At 44.1% G+C, this 22998-nt stretch overlaps 1 protein-coding gene across 4 annotated transcripts in view; it reads left to right on the top strand.

Moving 5' to 3' along the window:
- p2rx5 (purinergic receptor P2X, ligand-gated ion channel, 5) overlaps nt 1-22998 on the top strand; it is a 31000-nt gene that overhangs the window by 946 nt on the left and 7056 nt on the right. For 2 of the 4 annotated variants that reach the window (XM_054754239.1, XM_054754243.1), the window contains exons 2-10: nt 7118-7268; nt 7434-7505; nt 7585-7660; nt 15983-16067; nt 16190-16270; nt 17282-17423; nt 22311-22598; nt 22663-22728; nt 22793-22881. In XM_054754239.1, the coding sequence (XP_054610214.1) occupies nt 7118-7268; nt 7434-7505; nt 7585-7660; nt 15983-16067; nt 16190-16270; nt 17282-17423; nt 22311-22598; nt 22663-22728; nt 22793-22881 (1050 nt within the window). Of the gene's footprint in view, nt 1-1741; nt 2259-7117; nt 7269-7433; nt 7506-7584; nt 7661-15982; nt 16068-16189; nt 16271-17281; nt 17424-22310; nt 22599-22662; nt 22729-22792; nt 22882-22998 lie in introns of those variants that run through there. The other 2 variants (XM_054754241.1, XM_054754240.1) reach the window with 2 other exon arrangements.

The following is a 22998-nucleotide window of genomic DNA, read 5'->3' as shown; positions in this document are numbered from 1 at the left end:
TAGTGTTGAGCAAAATAAAGTAAAGAAAAACACTAACTACCGCTAGCGCTCATTCAAATCCTTTGGCAAATCCTTTCCAACGACTTATTCCCTGAGATTGTAGACAAAAAAATATACAAATATAACAATTAGGGGTGTCACAAGATCTTGTGTCACACGATCTAGAAAGATTAAAATGTGACAAGATTTGCGTTCAGAAAAAAAATGTCTCATGGGCACTAGGCCTGGGACCATAATAAATAAATTAATTAATCGCACAATAAAGGAAAATGAACTGGATCAATATATTGCCATGTGCATGCGTGCCTCTTTTCCTCCAAACACGCAGGAAGAGGCTTCACTCTGTGCATTGCTTTCAGCAACAAAACAATGGATAGAAGTTTTTTTTTTTTTTTTTTTTAATTAGGTTGCGTAAAAACTATTAATGTTATGAGAATAAAATATTTTGGGAATTAGGGCATCATTCCGAGAAACATTTGCAAGAACAAAGTTGAAATAGTTGGAAAGAAAACGGATGTAATTTTACAAGCAGAAAGTCAAAATAGAAAAAAGTGAAAAATTAGCAATATTACAAGTATAAACTTGTAATGTTATCAGGTCATTTCAGTAGCATAGAGTTAAATATTATAGAAAACATGTTTTTTTTTTTAAAGTCGTTGTCATGTTCTGTGTTCTGCTCTGCTGCCCTCTGTCGTTTATTTGTTGCAGCACATCCCTGAACATGACCCAGCCCTAATTACACACACCTGCAGCTCATTACCACCGGCCTACTTAAGCTCCAGCCAAACTCCAGACCGGTGCCAGATTGTACTCCTTGACTCCTTGACTACCTGCTCCCTGTACCGCTTTGTCCGGCTCCCTGCTTCTTACCCTGCTCTCTGGCTCCCCGCTTACCTGTACCTACCTGCTAGCCCGTTTTGTGATCTTCTCCTGTAAGGTTTGCCTGCAGTGTATTTTTGTTATTCCTAGTTTTGTCCTAACAGCCTTTTGCTGTTAGTGTTTTTTGTTATTGACTCTTGCCTTGTTGGATTTTCCTTAGTTGTACTTTGTATTTTTGTTTTGGACTCTCTTTTTGTATATTAAATTGTTCTTTTGTACTTTCTGCCTCCATTGTCTGCATTTGGGATTCTAAAATACTCGCCGTGTTCCACGGCCGTCCATGACAGAACAATCTGGCCAGAACATGGATCCCGCAGACATGGAACAATTCCGAAAAGCCCTGACACACCAAGGACACATGGTTGGAAGCCATGAGAAGTCGCTCCAAGGGATCCTGGAAGCCATTTCTGTTCTCTCTGCTAACATGGAAGCATTAAATCAACGACTGGGATGTTCCGCTCCGATTCCGCCACCAGAGGTCGGTACAACCACTACCATGAGTGATTCCGCTGCTGCCACAGCTGCAAGCACACCTGCTGCTCATCAAGCTCGTGAGCCCATTATCCCTCACCCTCCTCGCTTCTCTGGTGACTCTGATTCCTGTAACCAGTTTCTACATCAATGTTCGTTAGTTTTTGATCAACAACCTACATCTTACTCCTCTGATCAAGCTAAAGTAGCCTTCATAATGAGCTTGCTTGCGGGTAGAGCTGCCACTTGGGCCCTGGCCATAAGTACTTCTATGCCCGCCATCCGTACCTCCTTACCATTATTTTTAGAGGAGATAAGAAGGGTGTTTCATCACCCTATCCGGGGTTTAGAAGCCACCAATCGCCTGTTGGACTTAAAACAGAGAGGGCAATCTGTGGCCGATTTTTCCATTGACTTCCGTGTGCTCGCAGCAGCAAGCGGATATCCCGATACCGTGCTCCGTGGTATCTTCCGGAGGGCTCTTAGTGCCCGCATTAAGGATGAGCTAATAGCCAAGGATAATACTACATCGCTTGATGACTTGATAAACTTAGCGATTTGTTTAGACAACCGAGTAAAGGAGAGAATCAGGGACTATGCAGAGGAGGGATACCAGGTTCATACACCGATACCACATTCGCCCACGGAGCAGAGGAGTACTCATCCCATCAAGGTTGATGGTGATACGGAGGTTCCAATGCAGCTGGGAGGACGACGACTAGCCGCCGAGGAGAGAGCCCGTCGCCTGAACCTGTGCCTGTATTGCGGTAACCCTGGTCATCGGCTTCTTCAATGCCCCATCCGTCCAGTTCGTCGCCAAGGGTCGACTCCAGGAGCACCATCGGCACAACTATCGCTATCCAGTATCGATCCTCCCGTCACCAGCAGCCAGTCCTCAGCTGGTATTTGTGAGTACCCCCAGGAAGTGATCGACACAGGCAATGAGTCCCTGAGACGTCTCCAGGTCAAGGGGATTATTACAGGGGGGGGCAGAAATGTGACTGTAACCGCACTAGTTGACTCCGGTGCCGATGACTGCTTTTTGGATACGTCATTCGTTGAGAAACATAATATCCCAGTGATTAAGCTATCCTCTCCGAAGGAGGTTCTGTCTTTAGATGGACGTCTTCTAGCAGTAGTCACTTATCAGACCGAACCTCTTTCTCTGCAATTGTCGGGTAATCACTCAGAGAGGATTAGCTTCTTTATTATGCCTTCCCAAGCAGCTCCACTAGTGTTAGGGTTACCGTGGCTCAAACTCCACAATCCTGCCGTAGATTGGACTAAGATGAACATAGTCAACTGGAGTACGTTCTGCCACGCTAACTGCCTTAGGTCTGCCATTTCCGAGGTTTCCGTTAAACCACTTCCGGTAGAGGAGATTAACCTCACCAATGTGCCTGAGGAATATCATTATTTGAAACAAGTATTTAGTAAGGATCGTGCACAGACACTTCCACCTCATAGACCGTATGATTGCTCGATAGAATTACTAGCCAACACCACATTACCCAGCGCTAAGCTCTATAATATTTCTGGGCCGGAACAAAAGGCTCTTAAGGACTATATCTCTGCCTCGCTAGCTTCCGGTCTCATCCGTCCTTCTTCCTCTCCTCTCGGTGCGGGTTTCTTTTTTGTTGCCAAGAAGGACAAGTCCTTGCGCCCCTGTATCGATTATCGGGGTTTGAACAGTATTACGGTACGTAATAGTTATTCGCTCCCTCTCATGGACTCTGCCTTTTCCGCTCTCCATTCGGCACGGATCTTTTCGAAACTGGACCTCCGTAATGCCTACCACTTAGTGCGCATTAAGGATGGAGACGAGTGGAAGACCGCGTTTAACACTCCGCTGGGGCACTTTGAGTATCTTGTCATGCCCTTCGGTCTTACTAACGCCCCAGCGGTGTTCCAGAATCTGATTAACGACGTTTTAAGCGATATGATTAATCTGTTTTGCTTCGTGTATCTTGATGATATTCTGATTTTCTCTAGGAATCTACAAGAACACACTACGCATGTCAAACTCGTTCTTCAACGCCTCCTTGAAAATAGGTTGTATGTTAAAGCTGAGAAGTGTGATTTCCACGCCACATCAGTGCCGTTCCTGGGGTACATCGTGGAGAAGGGTCAATTGCGTGCCGATCCCGCCAAGATTCAGGCGGTGGTCGAATGGCCAACTCCTAAATCAAGGAAGCACTTACAGAGGTTCCTAGGGTTCGCCAACTTCTACAGGCGATTTATCCGCAATTTCAGCAGTAAGGCAGGACCTCTGACTAGGCTTACATCTCTTAAGGTTCCGTTTGTGTGGACCCCAGAGGCAGAGACGGCTTTCTGTAATCTGAAATCGTTATTCACATCAGCACCTGTGCTCGTTCATCCTGATCCTAACCTGCAATTTTTTGTAGAGGTCGACGCATCGGATACGGGAGTGGGAGCCGTCCTGTCCCAGCGATCCTCGGTCGACCAGAGACTGCACCCCTGCGCCTTCTTCTCTCGTCGCCTCACACAGGCTGAGAGCAACTATGATGTGGGTAACAGGGAGCTGCTGGCCATCGTTCTGGCGCTGCGGGAGTGGCGTCATTGGCTGGAGGGTGCTACACTTCCGTTCATAGTCATCACGGACCATAAGAACTTGTCATACATCCGCACCGCTCAAAGACTCAATTCTCGACAAGCCCGCTGGTCATTATTCCTCACCCGTTTCAATTTTTCAATCACTTACAGACCCGGTTCACGCAATGTCAAGCCCGATGCCCTATCAAGAGTCTTCAGCCCCACGGAGGAGGGAAAGGCACCAGAGACTATCATACCTGTGGCTCGAGTGTTGGGTGCACTCCAGTGGGAGGTGGAGAGGAAGGTGTCGGAAGCAACAGATGGGAGGAGACCACCAGAGGGCTGCCCCCCAGGAAGACTGTTCGTCCCAGAGGAGCTCAGGTCAGAGGTACTACAATGGGGTCACACGTCTAAAGTAACCTGCCACCCGGGACTCAAACGGACGCTATACGCACTGGCGCAAAGATTCTGGTGGCCTTCTATGGCGGCGGACGCCAAGGAGTTCGTCGCGGCCTGCTCTGTCTGTGCCAGGAGTAAGTCTTCAAACCGACCACCAGCCGGCCTGCTCCAACCATTACCCATCCCCGCCCGGCCCTGGTCTCACATATCCTTGGACTTCATTACCGGTTTACCTGCCTCTAGGGGGAACACGACAGTATTGAACATTGTGGACCGGTTTTCTAAGATGGCTCATTTCATTGCACTACCTGGACTACCTACATCCCTGGACACAGCTCGTCTGCTGGTGAGACACATTTTTCGTATTCACGGCATTCCCACGAACATCGTCTCAGACAGGGGCCCCCAGTTCACGTCCAGAGTCTGGAAGGCATTCTGCAAGATGCTGGGGGCCTCGGTCAGTCTTTCTTCCGGTCACCATCCCCAGACCAACGGCCAGACAGAGCGGGCCAACCAGGACCTGGAGGCTGCCCTTCGTTGCGTTTGTCACCGGCATCCATCTTCCTGGGCCCCCCACCTCCCCTGGGTGGAGTACGCACACAACACGCTTGTCAGCTCTGCCACAGGTATGTCACCCTTTAAGGTCGCTTACGGATATCAGCCCCCACTGTTCCCTTCACAGGAGGCGGAAGTTGCAGTGCCATCCGTGCAGGTTCACCTACGCCGAGCCCGGAGGATTTGGAGAGAGACAGTCGCTGCACTAGGCCGCACGGCGGCACGAAATCGACGGCTGGCTGACCGTCACAGGATCCCAGCTCCCACTTATCAGGTTGGCGATGAGGTCTGGTTATCATCCAAGGACTTACCTTTAGCAGGGACTAATAGGAAGCTGGCGCCCAGATTTGTGGGTCCCTACACTGTGGACTCCATCATCAACCCCTCCTCCGTGAGACTCAAACTGCCATCCAGTCTCAAAGTACACCCAGTGTTCCACGTCTCCTGTCTCAAGCCTGTATCTACCAGTCACCTGTGCCCTCCGGTCGAGGCTCCGCCCCCGCCGCGCCTGATCGATGGCCACCCAGCCTACACTGTGAAGGCCATTTTGGACTCCCGAAGGAGGGGCAGAGGGTTCCAGTATCTGGTCGACTGGGAAGGTTATGGTCCTGAGGAGCGTTCATGGATCTCCCGCTCCCTTATCTTGGATCCGTCCCTCATTAGCGACTTCCACCGTCTCCATCCTGACAAGCCAGGTAAGCCGCCAGGCGGCGCCTTATAAGAGGGGGGCATACTGTCATGTTCTGTGTTCTGCTCTGCTGCCCTCTGTCGTTTATTTGTTGCAGCACATCCCTGAACATGACCCAGCCCTAATTACACACACCTGCAGCTCATTACCACCGGCCTACTTAAGCTCCAGCCAAACTCCAGACCGGTGCCAGATTGTACTCCTTGACTCCTTGACTACCTGCTCCCTGTACCGCTTTGTCCGGCTCCCTGCTTCTTACCCTGCTCTCTGGCTCCCCGCTTACCTGTACCTACCTGCTAGCCCGTTTTGTGATCTTCTCCTGTAAGGTTTGCCTGCAGTGTATTTTTGTTATTCCTAGTTTTGTCCTAACAGCCTTTTGCTGTTAGTGTTTTTTGTTATTGACTCTTGCCTTGTTGGATTTTCCTTAGTTGTACTTTGTATTTTTGTTTTGGACTCTCTTTTTGTATATTAAATTGTTCTTTTGTACTTTCTGCCTCCCTTGTCTGCATTTGGGATTCTAAAATACTCGCCGTGTTCCACGGCCGTCCATGACAGTCGTAATATTATGAGAAACAAAACAAAATAAAGTAAGTTTTGGAAAATTAGGGTGGGGAAACGTTATAGTATTATGGGAACAAAGTGAAAAGCATTATGGTAATAATGTCATAATATTACCAATTTACAAAGATTATTGAAGAAGAAGTTGAAATATTTTGAAAATTAAAAAACAGCAAAAATGGGTAAAAAAGAGCAAAGACCGAAGTTGATGCTAATGATAGGCTTTTTCACCTATATCACAAAGCTGAAATGTGACATGATTTGCACGGTGTTTTGTCTGCTGCCGTCTGCTGTCTCGTTGCAGCTCTGCAGAGGAACCCTCTGTGGGTGCAGCCCATTCATAATCAGGCCTTCTTAAGCCATGCTGTCTAGCCAGTCCTTTACCAGATTGCTGTGAATCCTCGCCAGCGTTCTGCATGCCTTGCTCCTTCATGATACGTTTGCTTGTGTTACGCTGTTGCCATTTTTCCCTTGCTGCCAACGTTACCTGTAAGTTGTTGAGCCTTTTCTCCTCATTTGCTACTTTGTCATTTTGGCTGTACTTTATTAGCTTCCCGGTGACCTTTTGTCACAGGCGTCTTCTGTTGCACTTTGATTTTTCTCCTTTTGTGAGCTTCTTTTGTTGTCATTAAAATACCTTTTTTGACACTACACTACACAAACTCCTGGCACACCTGTCAGCTCCCGTAACAAGATGCAGTTTTTTCTTGAAATGTATAAATAACTTCTAAGCTACCTACATGTGTTGCTATACAAAATATCAAAGTGGCAAGGTTGCATCCTTTCATTTTGCACTATGTGGCCCTCGCCACACCCTTGCATTGTCTGTGATGTGTTTATGAGCGAAGGTGGACATTTTGCGGCAAATCTATTTGCAGCGGTCCAAATTTCTTTGTGGTAGGCAGCTTAATGGCACATTGCCTGATGTCTTCTTCTTGAAAGTCCACTATGTGAGCCACTACACTAAGAGTGGGGTCAAATAAATGTTTTCTTTTGACTCGTGTCATGTGTCAGGTGGGTGTTTGTGATGAAGAAGGGCTACCAGGAGAGAGAGGAGGCCATCCAGTCATCCGTCATCACTAAGCTGAAAGGTGTCACACTGACCAACAGCTCCGAGAGTGGGCTTCACCTGTGGAGTGCAGAGGACTACGTCATTCCGCCAAATGTACATGTAAACCCTTCTCTTACATCACACCGCTCAATTTTCTCCTGTCAAGAGTTCCCTTTGTGGAGGTCTTTAGCAGCAGCCTGAATAGACTGAATAGTATTGATTGTCCCAAGGGTGTAATTTATTTAACCTTTTCCTCTAAATGCTAATTTTATTATGCAGGGCGAGCAGGTTTTTTTTGTGGTAACAAATTACATTGAGACCCCCAATCAGAGGCTGGGCTACTGTGCTGAGGTGAGTGCACACAGAAGAGGTCACATGGTATTCATAATGGTAAATAGCATAAATTCACTTTTCGGTTTGTTTTTTGCAGAGTGTCAAGGTGCCAAATGGGCGATGTCTTAGTGATGATGACTGCATCGAGGGGGAGACTGTTATAGCTGGCCATGGTGACGAGCAATTACATTATACGCTCACAATATTCATTTTGTTTGATATTTACTGTCAGCTAGTGCCAAGCAATTGTAACTAACAAAATACCAACTACATTGCATGGCACCGGAAGTCAGTGTGTCCAAACTTTTTCTAGCCATCGCTGCACACATTTTCAGATAATTACATTTTCCGAATAGGCTATGCGCTGTGGGCTGAAAATGGCCCCTGGGCTGCACTTTGGACACACCTGGTGTAGGTCAAAAAGTATTTTGACAGTGACTGTTTATAGGAGTTGAACTTTATGCACCATCGCAAAAGATTTGAAATGAAACAATATGTGATCGAAGTTGAAGTTTCATGAAAAATATAGCATTTACCATTTAGGATTTACAGTCCAGCTATTTTATGCAAAGTACCTGCTTCAGCGGCTCAATATTTGGACAAAGTGACATTGTTGGAAATATAACTTTGAAATGTTTGAATAATTTTCCTTTTTACAATGAATTGATGAAAATCATCCGTCCATCCATTTTCTATGCCGCTTCTCCTCATTAGGGTCACGGAGGTATGCTGGAGCCTCTCCCAGCTGACTTTGGGCGACAGGCGGGGTACACCCTGGACTGGTCGCCAGCCAATGGCAGGGCACATCCAGACAAACACTCCCATTCATACCTATGGACAATTTAGAGTCACCATTGAAGCTAACATGCATGTTTTTGGAATATGGGAGGAAACCGGAGTACCTGGAGAAAACCCACGCAATTGGCACTTAATTTCAATCTTATATATTTTATTATTACATATATTTCATAATTTTTTCGGGGAGGGTGTGATCCAATTATTGTGGGATCACACCTCTCAGCAATCCTGGTAAGGTCTATTCAGTGGTTCCGGAGAGGAGGATCCGCCGGATAGTTGAATCTCTGATTCAGGAGGAGCAGTGTGGTTTTTGTCCTGGTCATGGAACTGTGGACCAGCTCTACACTCAGTCTAACCTAACCCAGTCCTTGAGGGTGCATGGGAGTTTGCTCAACCAGTCTACATGTGTTTTGTGGACTTGGAGAAGGAATTCTGTGTTCCTCAAGGAATACTGTGGGGAGTACTCTGGGAATATGGGGTCCGGACCACCTAAATCAGGCTGTTTGTTCCCTGTAAGTAGTTTGGTTCACATTGCCGACAATAAGTCGGACCCGTTTCCAGTGAGGGTTGAACTCTGCCAGGACTGCCCTTTGTCACCGATTCCGTTCATTACTTTTATGGACAGAATTCCTAGTCGCAGCCAGGGCGTTGAGGCATTCAGGTTTAGTGGCTGCAGGATTGGGTCTCTGTTTTCTGCAGATGATGTGGCCCTACTGGCTTCATTGAGCCGTGACCTTCAACTCTCGCTTGATCGTATCGCAGCCAAGTGTGAAGAGGCCGGGATCGGAATCAGTACCTCCAAGTCAGAGTCCATGGTTATCGCCCGGAAAAGGGTGGATTGCCATTTCCGGGTCAGGGATGAGATCCTGCCCCAAGTGGAAGAATTTAACTACCTCAGGGTCTTGTTCACAAGTGAGGGAAGGATGGAGTGCGAGATCGACAGGCGAATTGGTGTGATGTCTGCAATGATGCGGACTCTACATCGCTCCGTTGTGATGAAGAGGGAGCGGAGCCGAAAGGCAAAGCTCTCAATTTACCGGTCCATCTACGTTCCTATCCTCACCTATGGTCATGAGCTTTTGGTAGTGACCGAAAGGACAAGATGGCGGGTACAAGCGGCCAAAATGAGTTTTCTCCATAGGGTGGCTTGCTGGCTGGCCCCTTAGAGATAAGGTGAGAAGCACTGTCATCCTGGAGAAACTCGGAGTAGAAGCGCTGCTCCTCCACATTGAGAGGAGCCAAATGAGGTGGCTCGGGCATGTGGTCAGGATGCCTCCCGGACACCTCCCTGGGGAGGTGTTCAGGGCACATTTGACCGGTAGGAGGCCTCTGGGAAAACCGAGGACACATTGGAGAGACTGTCTCTCAACTGGCCTAGGAACACCTCGGATCTCCCGGGAGAAGCTTCCCAGGGAAGTCTGGGCATCTCTGCTTAGGCTGCTGCAAATATTGAGCAGAAAAGGGTATTTTGAATGATAAGTTTAGCTTCACAGCCCTGGCAGATGCCTCTCAAAGTTATTTGTCACTGTGAGTCGAGTTGTCACGAAGTACGTTGCCGGGAAGATATATCAAATAGCTTTAGCTCTCATTAACGTTAGCATAGCGCTAGATGGTCACCAGGAAAGATTTTCAACACATGTAACATACATACATTATAGCGAGCTGATTTTTCTCATGTATTGTGCAAATTAGGACACTAAATGACTACAGAGACACCATCCACCAGTACAAGCCTGCAGGACTTGTATTGTTGTGAGGTGCACCAACAAATATGTATATTAGCACTCAATAAGGTAATCAAATCTTATCTTTATGCATTCCCACATAGTATCAGCATTTGGGACCAAATATGAGGTGAAAGAAAAAACAGTAAAGTAGTCTTATCTGTGCATCATGGGAGAAGATATATTGCAAAGTTAAATGGTGCGTTCAAGGACCGTGGAACAAATCGCCGCTCGCATGGATCATGCAAACATTGTGGGATTTCTAACTATATATTATTTTATGAATAAACCGATGGCCCATATTTCCAAAATTTCCCTTTACAAAAAAACCTGATGTAGATAATTACAAATTGTTTCATTTTCAAATTTTTTTTTTCTTTCATTTTCATCATTGCAACTGAATTTTTCTCACGGCCCAGTGGTTGGGGGGCCCTGCCTCACAGCATGCTTGGGGCTATGATGTGCTCTTTTACACATTTGAAAACGCTCTAAGAATGACACTTTTATAGATTTAGCATCTTTATTTGTTAATTTAAGATTAACGTCTACATCAACAAATGTAATCGTTGAATCATATCGAATCGTGTTGTTTGTACACTGTATTGAATTGTTCTGTTTTTAAAATGTATAGTTTTTGAATCGTATCTTAACTCATGTATTTAGATGTGCATGGAAGCGTTTACCACAAAGAGATTTACATTCGTACTTGTTATAGATGCATTTCTATCTGCGTTTGTGATTGAGTTAACTATGAACAAAATGTGATTAATTTTATTATATATTTAATTTTTAATTTATATTTACATTTTATAATACATTTTTCAATATTATAAACAAAAAAAATTGGATCTTGTAATTTAAACAAAACAAAAACAAAAACTGAAATAGGTTGTTTATCACCTGATCATAAGTTTAGGACCATCGCTCACAAAATAACAAAAAACTCTCCAAACCAGAACAAAAAATGTTCTCAGTAGGACTCAGTAATGAGTAGCTAAACCGTTCTTGTTCATCATTTCCAAAATGGCTTTGGGCATGCTTGATGCGAGTGTTTCCAGGAGGCTAGTGGGAACATTGCTCCAAGTGGTGAAGATGGCTTCACCAAGGGCATCAACTGTCTGGAACTGATGGCCATTTTTATAAACTTCCCTTGCCATCCATCCCCAAATGTTCTCTATGGGATTGAAATGAGGGGAACATGCAGGATGGTCCAATAGAGTGACGTTATTCTCCCTGAAGAAGTCCTTGGTCAAGCCAGCATTGTGAACTGCAGCGTTGTCCTGTTGAAGAACCCAGCTGTTACCACACAGACGAGGGCCCTCAGTCATGAGGGGCGGCTGCCGCAACATCTGCATTCGTTTGACGATCCCGCATCACCTGAAGCTCCGGTGTTCCACTGAATGAAAAAGCACCCCATATCATGAACCCCCCTCCACTGTGCCGGGTGGAAAACATCTCAGGTGGGATCTCTTTGTCATGCCAGTAACGTTGGAAGCCATCTGGACCATCAATGTTACATTTTTTCTCATCAGAGAATAAAACTTTTTTCCACCTTTCAATGTCCCATGTTTGATGCTCCCTGGCAAAGTCTAAACGGGCAGTTTTTGTGGCGTTGAAGGAGACGACGTCTTTGATTTCCTTTTTTGTTTTTTAAAGCCTTTTCCCACAGATGCCGTCTGATGGTTATTGCGCTGTAGTCGGCACCAGTAAGGACCTTAATGTGAGTGGAAGACTGCCCTGTGTCTTGATGGACAGCCAATCGATTCTCCGGCTCAGCACAGGTGTGATTTTTTTTTTGGGGGGGTCTACCACTTGACTTTTTTGTTCCATAATGCTCAGGATCTTTCAAAAAATGTAGAATGACTGATTTACTGCTCCCAACCTCAGCAGAAATGGTACGCTGTGAGAGGCCTTGCTTATGCAGCTCCACAATCCCACCATGTTCAAAAAGAGAAAGCTTCTTAGCTTTAGCCATCAGGAGGGCATGACAGAAAATGAACATTTGGAACAGATTTTGGCTTTTATAGCCTGTGATCTTAAACTTTTGATCAGCTGATAAACAACCTATTTCAGTTTAATTGTTTTCAATGAATTTTTTAAAATGCTTTTTGTCTCACTCCCCCTTCTTGTTTTTGAATATTGTAGCTCTACTTAAAACCTCTTTAAGATCCAAATGTGCAAAATGCAAATTTTAGCAATTTTTCAACTGGTCTTAAGATTTTGATCAGGAGTGTAATTTTAGGTTTTATTTTATTTTAAAAATAATATACAATTAGAAATGCCATAGTTTTTGCATGTTTAATGCAGGCGGCGTTTTGTCCCACTTTGACAGTCCTTGAATGCACCTTCTAACTTTGTCCCACGCGGCACAGTACTACTGGAGTACTACTACTACTACTACTACTACTACTACTACTACTGCTACTACTACTACTGTACTGTATTTTTACCCTTTTTCTTTCAGCTCTCATTTGGTTCTAAATAGGGATGTTCCGATCAGGGTTTTATGGTGCCGATACCAATACTGATCATGCATGAGTGAAATCGGTCAATAGTGATACTCCTACTGAAACCGATCACGTGTAAATGATTAAATGTACTATTTACAGGGGTCACCAACTTTTTTTTTTTGTGAGAGCTACATTTACAAAATGAAAATGGCCAAGAGCTACTCATTTTTGCAACACTTATTTTCATAGCTTATTTCAACCCAAACAAAGCGAATATGCTTGTTTTACCAGAACATTAACAAAATGCTGGGATCCACAACTTATATTTTGTATTTCACAATGCATTTCTTTCTAGTTTTCTCACATTAACTGAAAACCTGAATGAAAAGCAGGCTTGCAGGCACCTCATGTGGTCGTGGGGGCTACCTGGTGCCCGTAGGCACCATGCATGTTGGTGATACTGGGCTATATGATATGAAAGGGGAACCATAAAATTTAGACAAAAATATATTTCAAAACCACTGGTGAAACTGAGGATCTGGCGCCTCTTTAAAGAGAATTTGGATGCGAGATCAGCTTGATGGCGCTCCAGCAAGACCCCCAGGCAGTCCGACAAATCCAATCACTTTTCCGCCTTATGGGCACCACACACGGGAGGCGACGAGCAGCTGCGGTTGGCGGGGCTCGTCGCCGGTGTGTGGCGGGCCATACGAGGCGGCGGCCGCTTTTCCTCCTCTGAACTACTTCGATATTCCCAAATTCCCTCCACATCTGACAGCCAATCTAAACCTTGGGAGACTTGTACAATTTGCTCTGGATGTGGGTGCGTCACTCGCTGGTGTGGCTGGTCGCAGCCGCTCGTCGCCTCTCGTGTGTGTGTGTTTTGCTGTGCATTGGCGGTGGGTTTATCCAGTTGCGCTTGTTTGTCGCCTCACGCACACACGGGCGCTACATTAGCCGCCGCCCAACCGATGATCACATCCCGAGCCTCGTCAACTCACCACACTCTGCGAAGTGCACGCCCCCCCAAATGCCACGCAACTCGCTATCCCTGTGAGACATTTTCCGTCACTCTCACGAGGACAGGTCCCACACGGCAGCCATGCTTATTTTGGCTTTGTGAAGGGACAGTGGGCGGGAGACGGTTGCTATAGGCTGGATCCTGCAAAGGGGGCGGAGCTGATCGGCGGATGTGATTGGCGTTATAAGTATCGGCATATGTGGGTTCAAAAATATACAGTTGGAAATCTCCCAGTTTTTGAATGCTTAATGTGAGCAGGGTTTTGTCCCATTTTGTTTGACCGTCCTTGAACGCATCGTCTCCATTATCACTGCACAAATACTTTATTTTTTATAAATTCACACAGATGGACTACTATACTGTATTTTCACCCTTTTTCTTTCACTTCATATTTGCTCCCAAATGCTGATCCTATGTGGGAATGCCTAAAGGTAAGATTTGATTACCTTATTGAGTGGTAATGTGCACATTTGTGGTACACAATCTCTTTGGGGAAAAAGTCCAGCTTGTATCTGTATTCATTTAGTGCTTTTAATTTGATGTTTCTGTCATTGTTATACCATAAGTAAGAAAAATTAGATCGCTATAATGTAAGCATGTTTTACTCTCGTTGACTAGCTAGTGCACTGCTAATTGTAGCTAATGCTAGTGCTGCTATCGCTGAATTGAAAGAAGCCCCAACATAGCTGTCCTTGGCTATGCCTGCCTTTAACTTGCAGCTCTTACGCACAGTTTAGCTCGCAGTTCCAAGCAAAAAATCAGCCCAGAGACAGCTCGCTTCTCAAAAAACCCAAAACAAAACAAAAAAAACTCTCATTAGTTGGGACACTCGTACGCCGTACCATTGTATGAATGTCAATGTAAAAAATACTATATGGCAAGTAGACGACGACGCCTCTACATCCTGACAATTTATAAGCCCTCTTTTCTTTGTTCCATAAATTATTTTACTGAAAAAATATACACAAAAGCATTTGCTAGGAAAATATGTTTGAATGGATGCTATTTCTCTTTTTACAAAAAAACTAGCTGAGTCCTCTAGATTAATCCATCATTGCACTCTGCTTATGTTTTTTTTTTTACTTTGAAATATCACTGCATTTTATGGGTTTTATTCTATTTACTGTACGTACTGTATGCATGTTAAACATAACCATTAAACATCTGCGCGACGTGCATTGCGTAAGTTTTTACGTAGCTCAGTCTTGGTGGATGTCATAAGACGATAGAAACATCCGCATGCCAACAAAGTATCCGTCCATCCATCTTCTACTGCTTATCCGAGATTGGGTTGCGGTGGCAGCAGCCTAAGCAGGGAGGCCCAGACTTCCATCTACTCTGCCCACTTCATCCAGCTCCTCCCGGCGGATCCCGAGGTGTTCCCAGGCCAGTTGGCCCGTCTGCAGCATTCAGGGCCTTAAGGAATTCCCGGCGGATCTCATCCACCGCCGGGGCCCTGCCACCCAGGAGCTTTTTGACAACCCCAGCAACCTCAACCCCAGAGACTCCACTGTGGAGTCCCCAGGCTCTGCTTCCTCATAGGAAGACGTGTCTGAGGGATTGAGGAGGTCTTCAAAGTATTCTTTCCACCGATCCACAACATCCCGAGTCAAGGTCAGCACCTCACCATCCCCACCATACACTGTGTTGACTGTGCACTGCTTCCCCTTCCTGAGACACCAGATAGCGGTCCAGAATCTCTTCGAAGCCGTCCAGAAGTCGTTCTTCATGGCTTCTCTGAACTCCTCCCATGTCCGAGTTTTTGCCTCAGCGACTGCCAGAGCCGCAGACTGCTTGGCCTGCTGATACCTCTCAGCTGCTTCCGGAGTCCCATGAGCCAAAAAGGCCCGATAGGACTCCTTCTTCAGCTTGACGGCATCCCTCACCACTGGTGTTTAACAAGAGTCACTCTTAAAATAACCTTCTAATATATGACATATATGAAGTATGGTTATTGAACATTTATGTTCATACATTTAAAAAAACAAACCAAAAAATAACCACAGCACATGACAATGCAGAAGTGCAGAAGTCGTAAAAAAATTGCTAAAGGAGGAAGTGATTTAGTCCTAACCCCTAACGCATTGCGTAATGGCAGATACAAATAACTTTGGTCTTGTTGCGAGAGCCATCTGCCATGGCTTCGAACCTAAATTTACCAATCAGAATACCTATTTCTTTCTCCATTTCTGATCAATATTTGCTCCAGCTTGTAGCTACAGGACGTACACATGTTAATTGTGGGTCCAAAAAATAGTGTCGTTAAAGGAAACTTCCTTTAACGCGTTAATAGTTAAGTTAAGTTAATAGTTAAGCTTTCAGATAAGAATGGTGCTGCACTAATTATGTTCCCTGTGAGATGTAATGACTTGTTTTTCCAGCTATTTAAACAATAATGGCTGTGTGTTAAGTCATTTTCAGTACCTAGTAAATCTGTACTGTTATACAAGCTGTACACTGACACACGAATTTAGCATCAATAATCGGTCCTCTCTCCATCAGGAATTAAAACTGGCTTGTGCACAAACAGCACTGGGACTTGTGAGATTCACGCCTGGTGTCCTGTAGAATACGGCAAGAGACCCATGTGAGTATAAGCCGTGTGGGGACCTTTCCATTCTATGCTTCTAATGCTCACACCAATTTTTTCCTGTAAGAAGCTGCCATTACTCTCATACGCCTTGTCTCACTTTCTGTTCTTCTTCCCAGAGAGCCTTTACTTAGTGAAGCTGAAAACTTCACCATTTACATCAAGAATTTCATCAGGTTCCCAAAGTTTGAATTTTCCAAGTAAGTGTCAGTTACGGATGGGCGAGTGACTGGAGACATATACGTGTCCCTATGGACGCTTGAAATAACTGTAGGCTGGAGAAAGCCTTCTATTAATACAGCCTGTGTGTGTGTATTGCAGTCAGTGAGACAGTGAAACAGTCATCTCAGATGTCCTTGACAGCCTGCCTAACTTTGGACAGGTGGCACATGAGACGGGCTCCCCCTAGCTCAGCTCTCAAGTGCTGAAATGGCACCTGTCCTCGTAATTACTGTACAATATATACCACATGATGTCGTTGTAATCAAGCAGACATCTTTCTTCAGTTTCCTACATACTCTCTCATTTTTTAAAGGGATGTACTGTAAGTGATTTAAGGCACGCTTAATTGGTGGTGGAAATTCAACACTCTTCCAGTGTGTTTAAAATGAGAGCAGGCATGCTAATGGTATGGCTCAGCTGAATGACACCTCATACGTTATCACGTGTGTGCGTGTCGTAAAAAGCTTTTTTGAGCTGCACAGCATCCAGCTCCAAGCTGTTCCGCATATTCAAATGGTTATTGTTACCTCTGCCAAGCGCAAACGCAGCACAGAGGTTATGTTTTTGTCACTGTTTATCTGTTTGTCTCTGTTCAAAATAACTTTTTAAAGTTCTGAATGGATTTGGATGAAATTTTCAGGAATTGTAGGAAATGGGATGTGCAAGAATTGATTCAATTTTGAGGGTGACCTGGGTCACCGTCTGGATCCAGGATTCTTTAACATTGTGAGATAGAACCATTTTCGCCATTTGTGCATATCTGTAACTCTACAAAAAATGGTCAGAGCACTTGGGAAAAAAATACAGGACAAGTTGTTTTCTAGTTTCCTTATGTTATCATATGCTTTGCTGTTATTGTGTGTGCTGTGTGTTCCGTTGGGCTTAGGGCTGAAATTGACTGGCTTTGTGGATCTGTATTCCATTCTTGAGGTTATTAACAGCATGAAAATATGACATGCTTGTAATGATGGTTGTCTTCACCTCTACAGGTCCAACGTTCTTGATACCTCTGATGACAGTTACTTGAAGAGATGCTCCTACGATCCCGTCACTCATCCTTACTGTCCCATTTTCCGCCTCGGAGATCTGGTCAGATGGAGCGGACACGACTTCCAGGACATGGCTGCCAAGGTAAAGTCATTGCTTCCCAGTGCAACCACAATGTATCCCACAAGACATCATGGATTCTCACAAGCATCCCATGTACTCTGTAATCTCAAGGACTGTAGTAATTAGTACTGGATACAACAATGAGACATTATATTGCTTTCCACTGTCAAAAAAGTACATAATTTAGGTACTACCATAAGCATTTATTTTTGGCTTTTCATCATACGTCTGTAGTGTACTAGAATAGTTATCCCAAAAGTATTCAAACCCCAGCCACATTTGGAGTTAAAGTGATTTGTTTTAATGTGGCGAATGTACATCTTTTAACTAGAAATGACACAAAAAAGTGCCGAAATACTGTAAGTGGTTGTGTTTTATTATTTTATATAAATTTTGGCCAACACATATTAACATGTCTGTGATTAGAAGCTTGTTGTGTTTGCAGATACATATACTGTAATTATACTGTTACATGTTGACCAGTAAAGAGCACTGTTGGACTACGGATAAAAGTTGTAAAGAACAACTAGGCTTGCTACAAGTATTCTACACCACCCACAGAACAAAGCTGTGCTCCTATATATACGGCAGAGTGTCATTACAGCTTTAGTTCATCAGGAAGTGACGGGAAGTGACGGTGCGACATCACGAGCAGGAGAGCTAGGCTGAGTGCTAGCTGTGAGTGTCGAGAGAGTTGGGAAGTGTGTGGATGTTGGCGTGGATGTAAAGTCCTGCAGTGTTCTCCGCTGTTAATAAAGCGATTAAAGTGCATCGGCGACGTGAGTCTCTCCTTCCCCACAACAAGCGGCATTACAGTATTGACCAGTGCACATTGTCTCACACCAGGAAGTAAACGGTGTCACTGTCTGCAACAAGCTCCAAAGAAGACGGCTTTTTTTATGTCGAACAACTGACAGTTTGTGTGGATCTTGTGAATGATTGTGACTGAGCTACGACTCAGTAATTAAAGTCTACACACGACGGCTTCGTTGCTTAAAAAAACGAAACTTTTTCGTGCATGAAGCTTCTGCTTGAGTCAGCATTTTGGCCGCTATATGCGCTATATGTTATAGACCCTGTGTATATCGGTCACCTGTCTAGCAGCGGCCACCCATTTTGTCTCGATGGGTCAATATCTGACTGCATATAGCGGCCAAATTACCAACTCAAGTACAAGCTTCATGCACGAAAAAGTTTCGTTTTTCAATCAATGAAGCCGTCGTGTGTAGACTTTAATTACTGAGTTCTAGCTCAGTCACAATCATTCACAAGATCCACACAAACTGTCAGTTGTTCCACATAAAAAAGCCGTCTTCTTTTGAGCTTGCTATTTCCTGTTAAAACATGTAACTTTAAGAGCATTACCGCATTACCGCAAATTAGGCTGGAAACAGGACGTGCTCCCAGCGACGCTACAATAAAAAAAAAAACATACGCTAGCATGCATGCGGCAACGGGAGCAAAACTGAGCTCGGTTGTACTTAATTTAAGTATTTTAGAATGTACTCACGTTATTTTTCATCAATCCTCATCCACAAATCCATCAAAGTCCTCATCTTCTGTATTCGACACAAAAAAGCCGTCTTCTTTTCCGTTCGCTACTAGTCTGTTAACTTGTCAGTGTTATTCAGCTCCGAAGCAAAGAAGGAAACTTCTCCTGTTGCTTCTGCCAACTTTATTTATTGAACGCGGCCACCAGACAGCAGCTCAGAACACACACACATCTCTCAGCATCGTCTCTCCTTCCTGCTTGCCCACAAGGCAAAGGTTAAACAAGCCCCACTACATAGCTGTCCAGCCAATGCCTGTAAGAAATGACACTGTTTATTTCCTGGTGTACACTGGTCAATACTGTAATGCTGCTTGTTGTGGGGAAGGAGAGACTCACGTCGCCGATGCACTTTAATGGCTTTATTAACAGCGGAGAACACTGCAGGACTTTACATCCACGCCAACATAAACACACTTCCCAACTCTCTCGAAACTCACAGCTAGCACTGAGCCTAGCTCTCCTGCTCGGGACGCCCACCGTCACTTCCTGATGAACTAAAGCTGTAATGACACTCTGCCGTATAAAAAGTAAAATATAAAAAACAAGCGTAAGACATTACTAGCACAGCTTTGTTCTGTGGGTCGTGGATATATTCTATCAGTTATTATTAAGCCTCTAGCTTCCTTTTAGTAAGTAAAAACCTTGGCTATGATTGCACTACATTGTCATGTAGACCTACAAAGTACACTTGGAAGAACAAGAGGTGAATAAATGTATTGCAACTGATGTGAAACTGATGAGGGGTAGGATTAAATAAGCTTTGCTTCTTCCTACTCCTTTTTGGACATGCAAAATTGTGAATTGTACTATGTGATGTGCTACTGTTTGACTCATGCATGTTCAGGATTAAAACCATGAACCATGAACCATGATAATAACAAGCCAAGTAGTGCTGTACAACTTTTATCTGCAGTCCGCAATGCACTCTACTGGTCAACATTATTATTATTATTAATTTTTTTTCCCCCTTTTTTTTCTTTTTTTTTCCTCTACTGGTCAACATTTAAACTGGACGCCAACCTGTCTATAGAGGCCACCTGTCTATAGCAGCCACTTTTGCAGACTCCCTCTAGCGGCCGCTATAGACAAGTTTGACTGTATATATATATACACATACACACACACACACACACACACTCCTGATCAAAATCCTATGACCAGTTGAAAAATTGCTAGAATTAGCATTTTGCACATTTGGATCTTAATGAGGTTTTAAGTAGAGCCACAATATGCAAAAACAAGAAGGGAAAAGTAATTTATTGAAAACAACAATGAAACTGAAATAGGTTCTTTATCAGCTGATCAAAAGTTTAAGACCATCACTAAAAAAAACCCAAAAAAACTCTCCAAACCAGAACAAAAAATGTTCTCAGTAGGACTCAGTAATGAGTAGCTAAACCGTTCTTGGTCATCATTTCCAAAATGGCTTTGGGCATGCTTGATGCAAGTGTTTCCAGGAGGCTAGTGGGAACATTGCTCCAAGTGGTGAAGATGGCTTCACCAAGGGCATTAACTGTCTGGAACTGATGGCCATTTTTATAAACTTCCCTTGCCATCCATCCCCAAATGTTCTCTATGGGATTGAAATGAGGGGAACATGCAGGATGGTCCAATAGAGTGATGTTATTCTCCCTGAAGAAGTCCTTGGTCAAGCGAGCATTGTGAACTTCAGCGTTGTCCTGTTGAAGAACCCAGCTGTTACCACACAGACGAGTCCCTCAGTCATGAGGGATGCCCGCCGCAACATCTGCATCCGTTTGACGACCCCACATCACCTGAAGCTCCGGTGTTCCACTGAATGAAAAAGCACCCCAGATGATGATAGACCCCCCTCCACTGTGCCGGGTAAAAAAACATCTCAGGTGGGATCTCTTTGTCATGCCAGTAACGTTGGAAACCATCTGGACCATCAAGGTTACATTTTTTCTCATCAGAGAATAAAACTTTTTTCCACCTTTCAATGTCCCATGTTTGATGCTCCCTGGCAAAGTCTCAACAGGCACTTTTGTGGTGTTGAAGGAGACAAGGTCTTTGAATTAGTTTTTTGTTTTTTAAAGCCTTTTCCCACAGATGCGGTCTGATGGTTATTGTGCTGGAGTCGGCACCAGTAAGGACCTTAATGTGGGTGGGTGGAAGATCGTCCTGTGTCTTGATGGACAGCCAATCGGATCCTCCGGCTCAGTGCAGGTGTGATTTTTTTTTTTTTGGGTCTACCACTTGACTTTTTTGATCCATAATGCTCAGGATCTTTCAAAAAATGTAGAATGACTGATTTACTGCTCCCAGCCTTAGCAGCAATGGTACGCTGTGAGAGGCCTTGCTTATGCAGCTCCACAATCCCACCACGTTCAAAAAGAGAAAGCTTCTTAGCTTTAGCCATCAGGAGGGCATGACAGTGTGAATGCCTGACAGAAAATGAACATTTGGAACAGATTTTGGCTTTTATAGCCTGTGGTCTTAAAGTTTTGATCAGCTGATTAACAGCCTATTTCAGTTTAATTGTTGTTTTCAATCAGTTCAGTTTTTGTCTCACGCCCCCTTCCTGTTTTTGCATATTCTAGCTCTACTTAAAACCTCATTAAGTTCCAAATGTGCAAAATGCAAATTCTAGCAATTTTTCAACTGGTCTTAAGATTTTGATCAGGAGTGTGTGTGTGTGTGTGTGTGTGTGTGTGTGTGTGTGTACTTAACATAATATATTTGAAATAATGATAGAAATAGTCTCTTCTGTATTAGAAAAATCGGCCTGAAAGAAAATGGTTGCTTTCAAGTCTTACTGAACAAATTATCAAATTAATAACCAAAAAATATGAAATAATATTAGCAAATCCAGCTTTAACAAAAATAGCTCTCGCAGATTTTTCAATGTAATGATCTTACATGCGTCACATGAGTGCCATAATGCTGGTAAATTTAATGGCCCAATGAAAAGCAATAAAAACCAGGACATGAAAACAAAAGGTCCTAGGAAAACAGGATGTTTGGTCACCCTAGTGTGAGCAGCGCGGACCCAGCAGCGGACCCAGGACCCAACCTTGAGGGGACAGTGACATCCTCCATGCATTTCTGATTACAGTAAATCCCTACTTTTAGCAGAAGTTATGTTCCACGCATACCACAAATGGCGAAAATCCGCAAGTAGTTGATATGGACTTTGACATCAATGACTCAGGACTTGGCTCGGACTTTAGTCTGATGACTTGAATCTCCATTGGACATTTCTGTGTGGAGTTTGCATGTAATGGGGTTAAGTGGCATAGAAAGTGAATTAATGAATGTATTTATAAATGATTACCAACATAGGGTATTCGGCTGCCTTGTACATGTCCTGTCATGCTTGTATTTCTTTCTTTCAGGGTGGCTCTGTTGGTATTCTTATTGAGTGGTACTGCGATTTGGATAAGGACTCCTCTCAGTGTAACCCGAAGTACAGCTTCACTCGATTGGACATGAACGTCAACAACTCGGTTACATCAGGATACAACTTCAGGTGCGTCCTCCCACTACTTTTTCTTCCGTGTTTGTTCTCAGTAAACCACGTGCCTTGCAGATACGCCAGGTATTTTAAGGATCAAAATGGGGATACCTTTCGAACTTTGTATAAAGTGTACGGGATTCGCTTTGACATCATGATCAATGGCCAGGTAATAGTCCTCATTTGAAAACTATGAAGTGCAGGATTACAGTAATAGTCCCTTTACTTCACAGGCTGGGAAATTCAATATTGTTCCCACAATAATCGCTATCGGATCTGGAGTTGCTCTGCTGGGAATAGTGAGTAATTGACATACATAATATTGTATCTGTAGTTTAAAAATAAATGTATTTTTCCTTCCAGGGAGCCTTTGTCTGTGATATGATACTCCTGTACATGATGAACACCAGCTCTTTCTATCGAGAAAGGAAGTTTGAGATCATCAATTTCAAGTATGCCTTTATGCAAGTGTGCGATAGCACATTTCTGTGCTGTGATATCAAAAGAAATCACTGGGTATCATGCACAGTAATGATTTTTGTGTTACCGTCTTATCTTTGGATAATCTT

Source organism: Dunckerocampus dactyliophorus, chromosome 16 (assembly GCF_027744805.1).
Source record: "Dunckerocampus dactyliophorus isolate RoL2022-P2 chromosome 16, RoL_Ddac_1.1, whole genome shotgun sequence".
Lineage (NCBI taxonomy): Eukaryota > Metazoa > Chordata > Actinopteri > Syngnathiformes > Syngnathidae > Dunckerocampus > Dunckerocampus dactyliophorus.
Note: the sequence above shows the minus strand (reverse complement) of the source record. Positions and strands in the feature narration are given on the sequence as shown.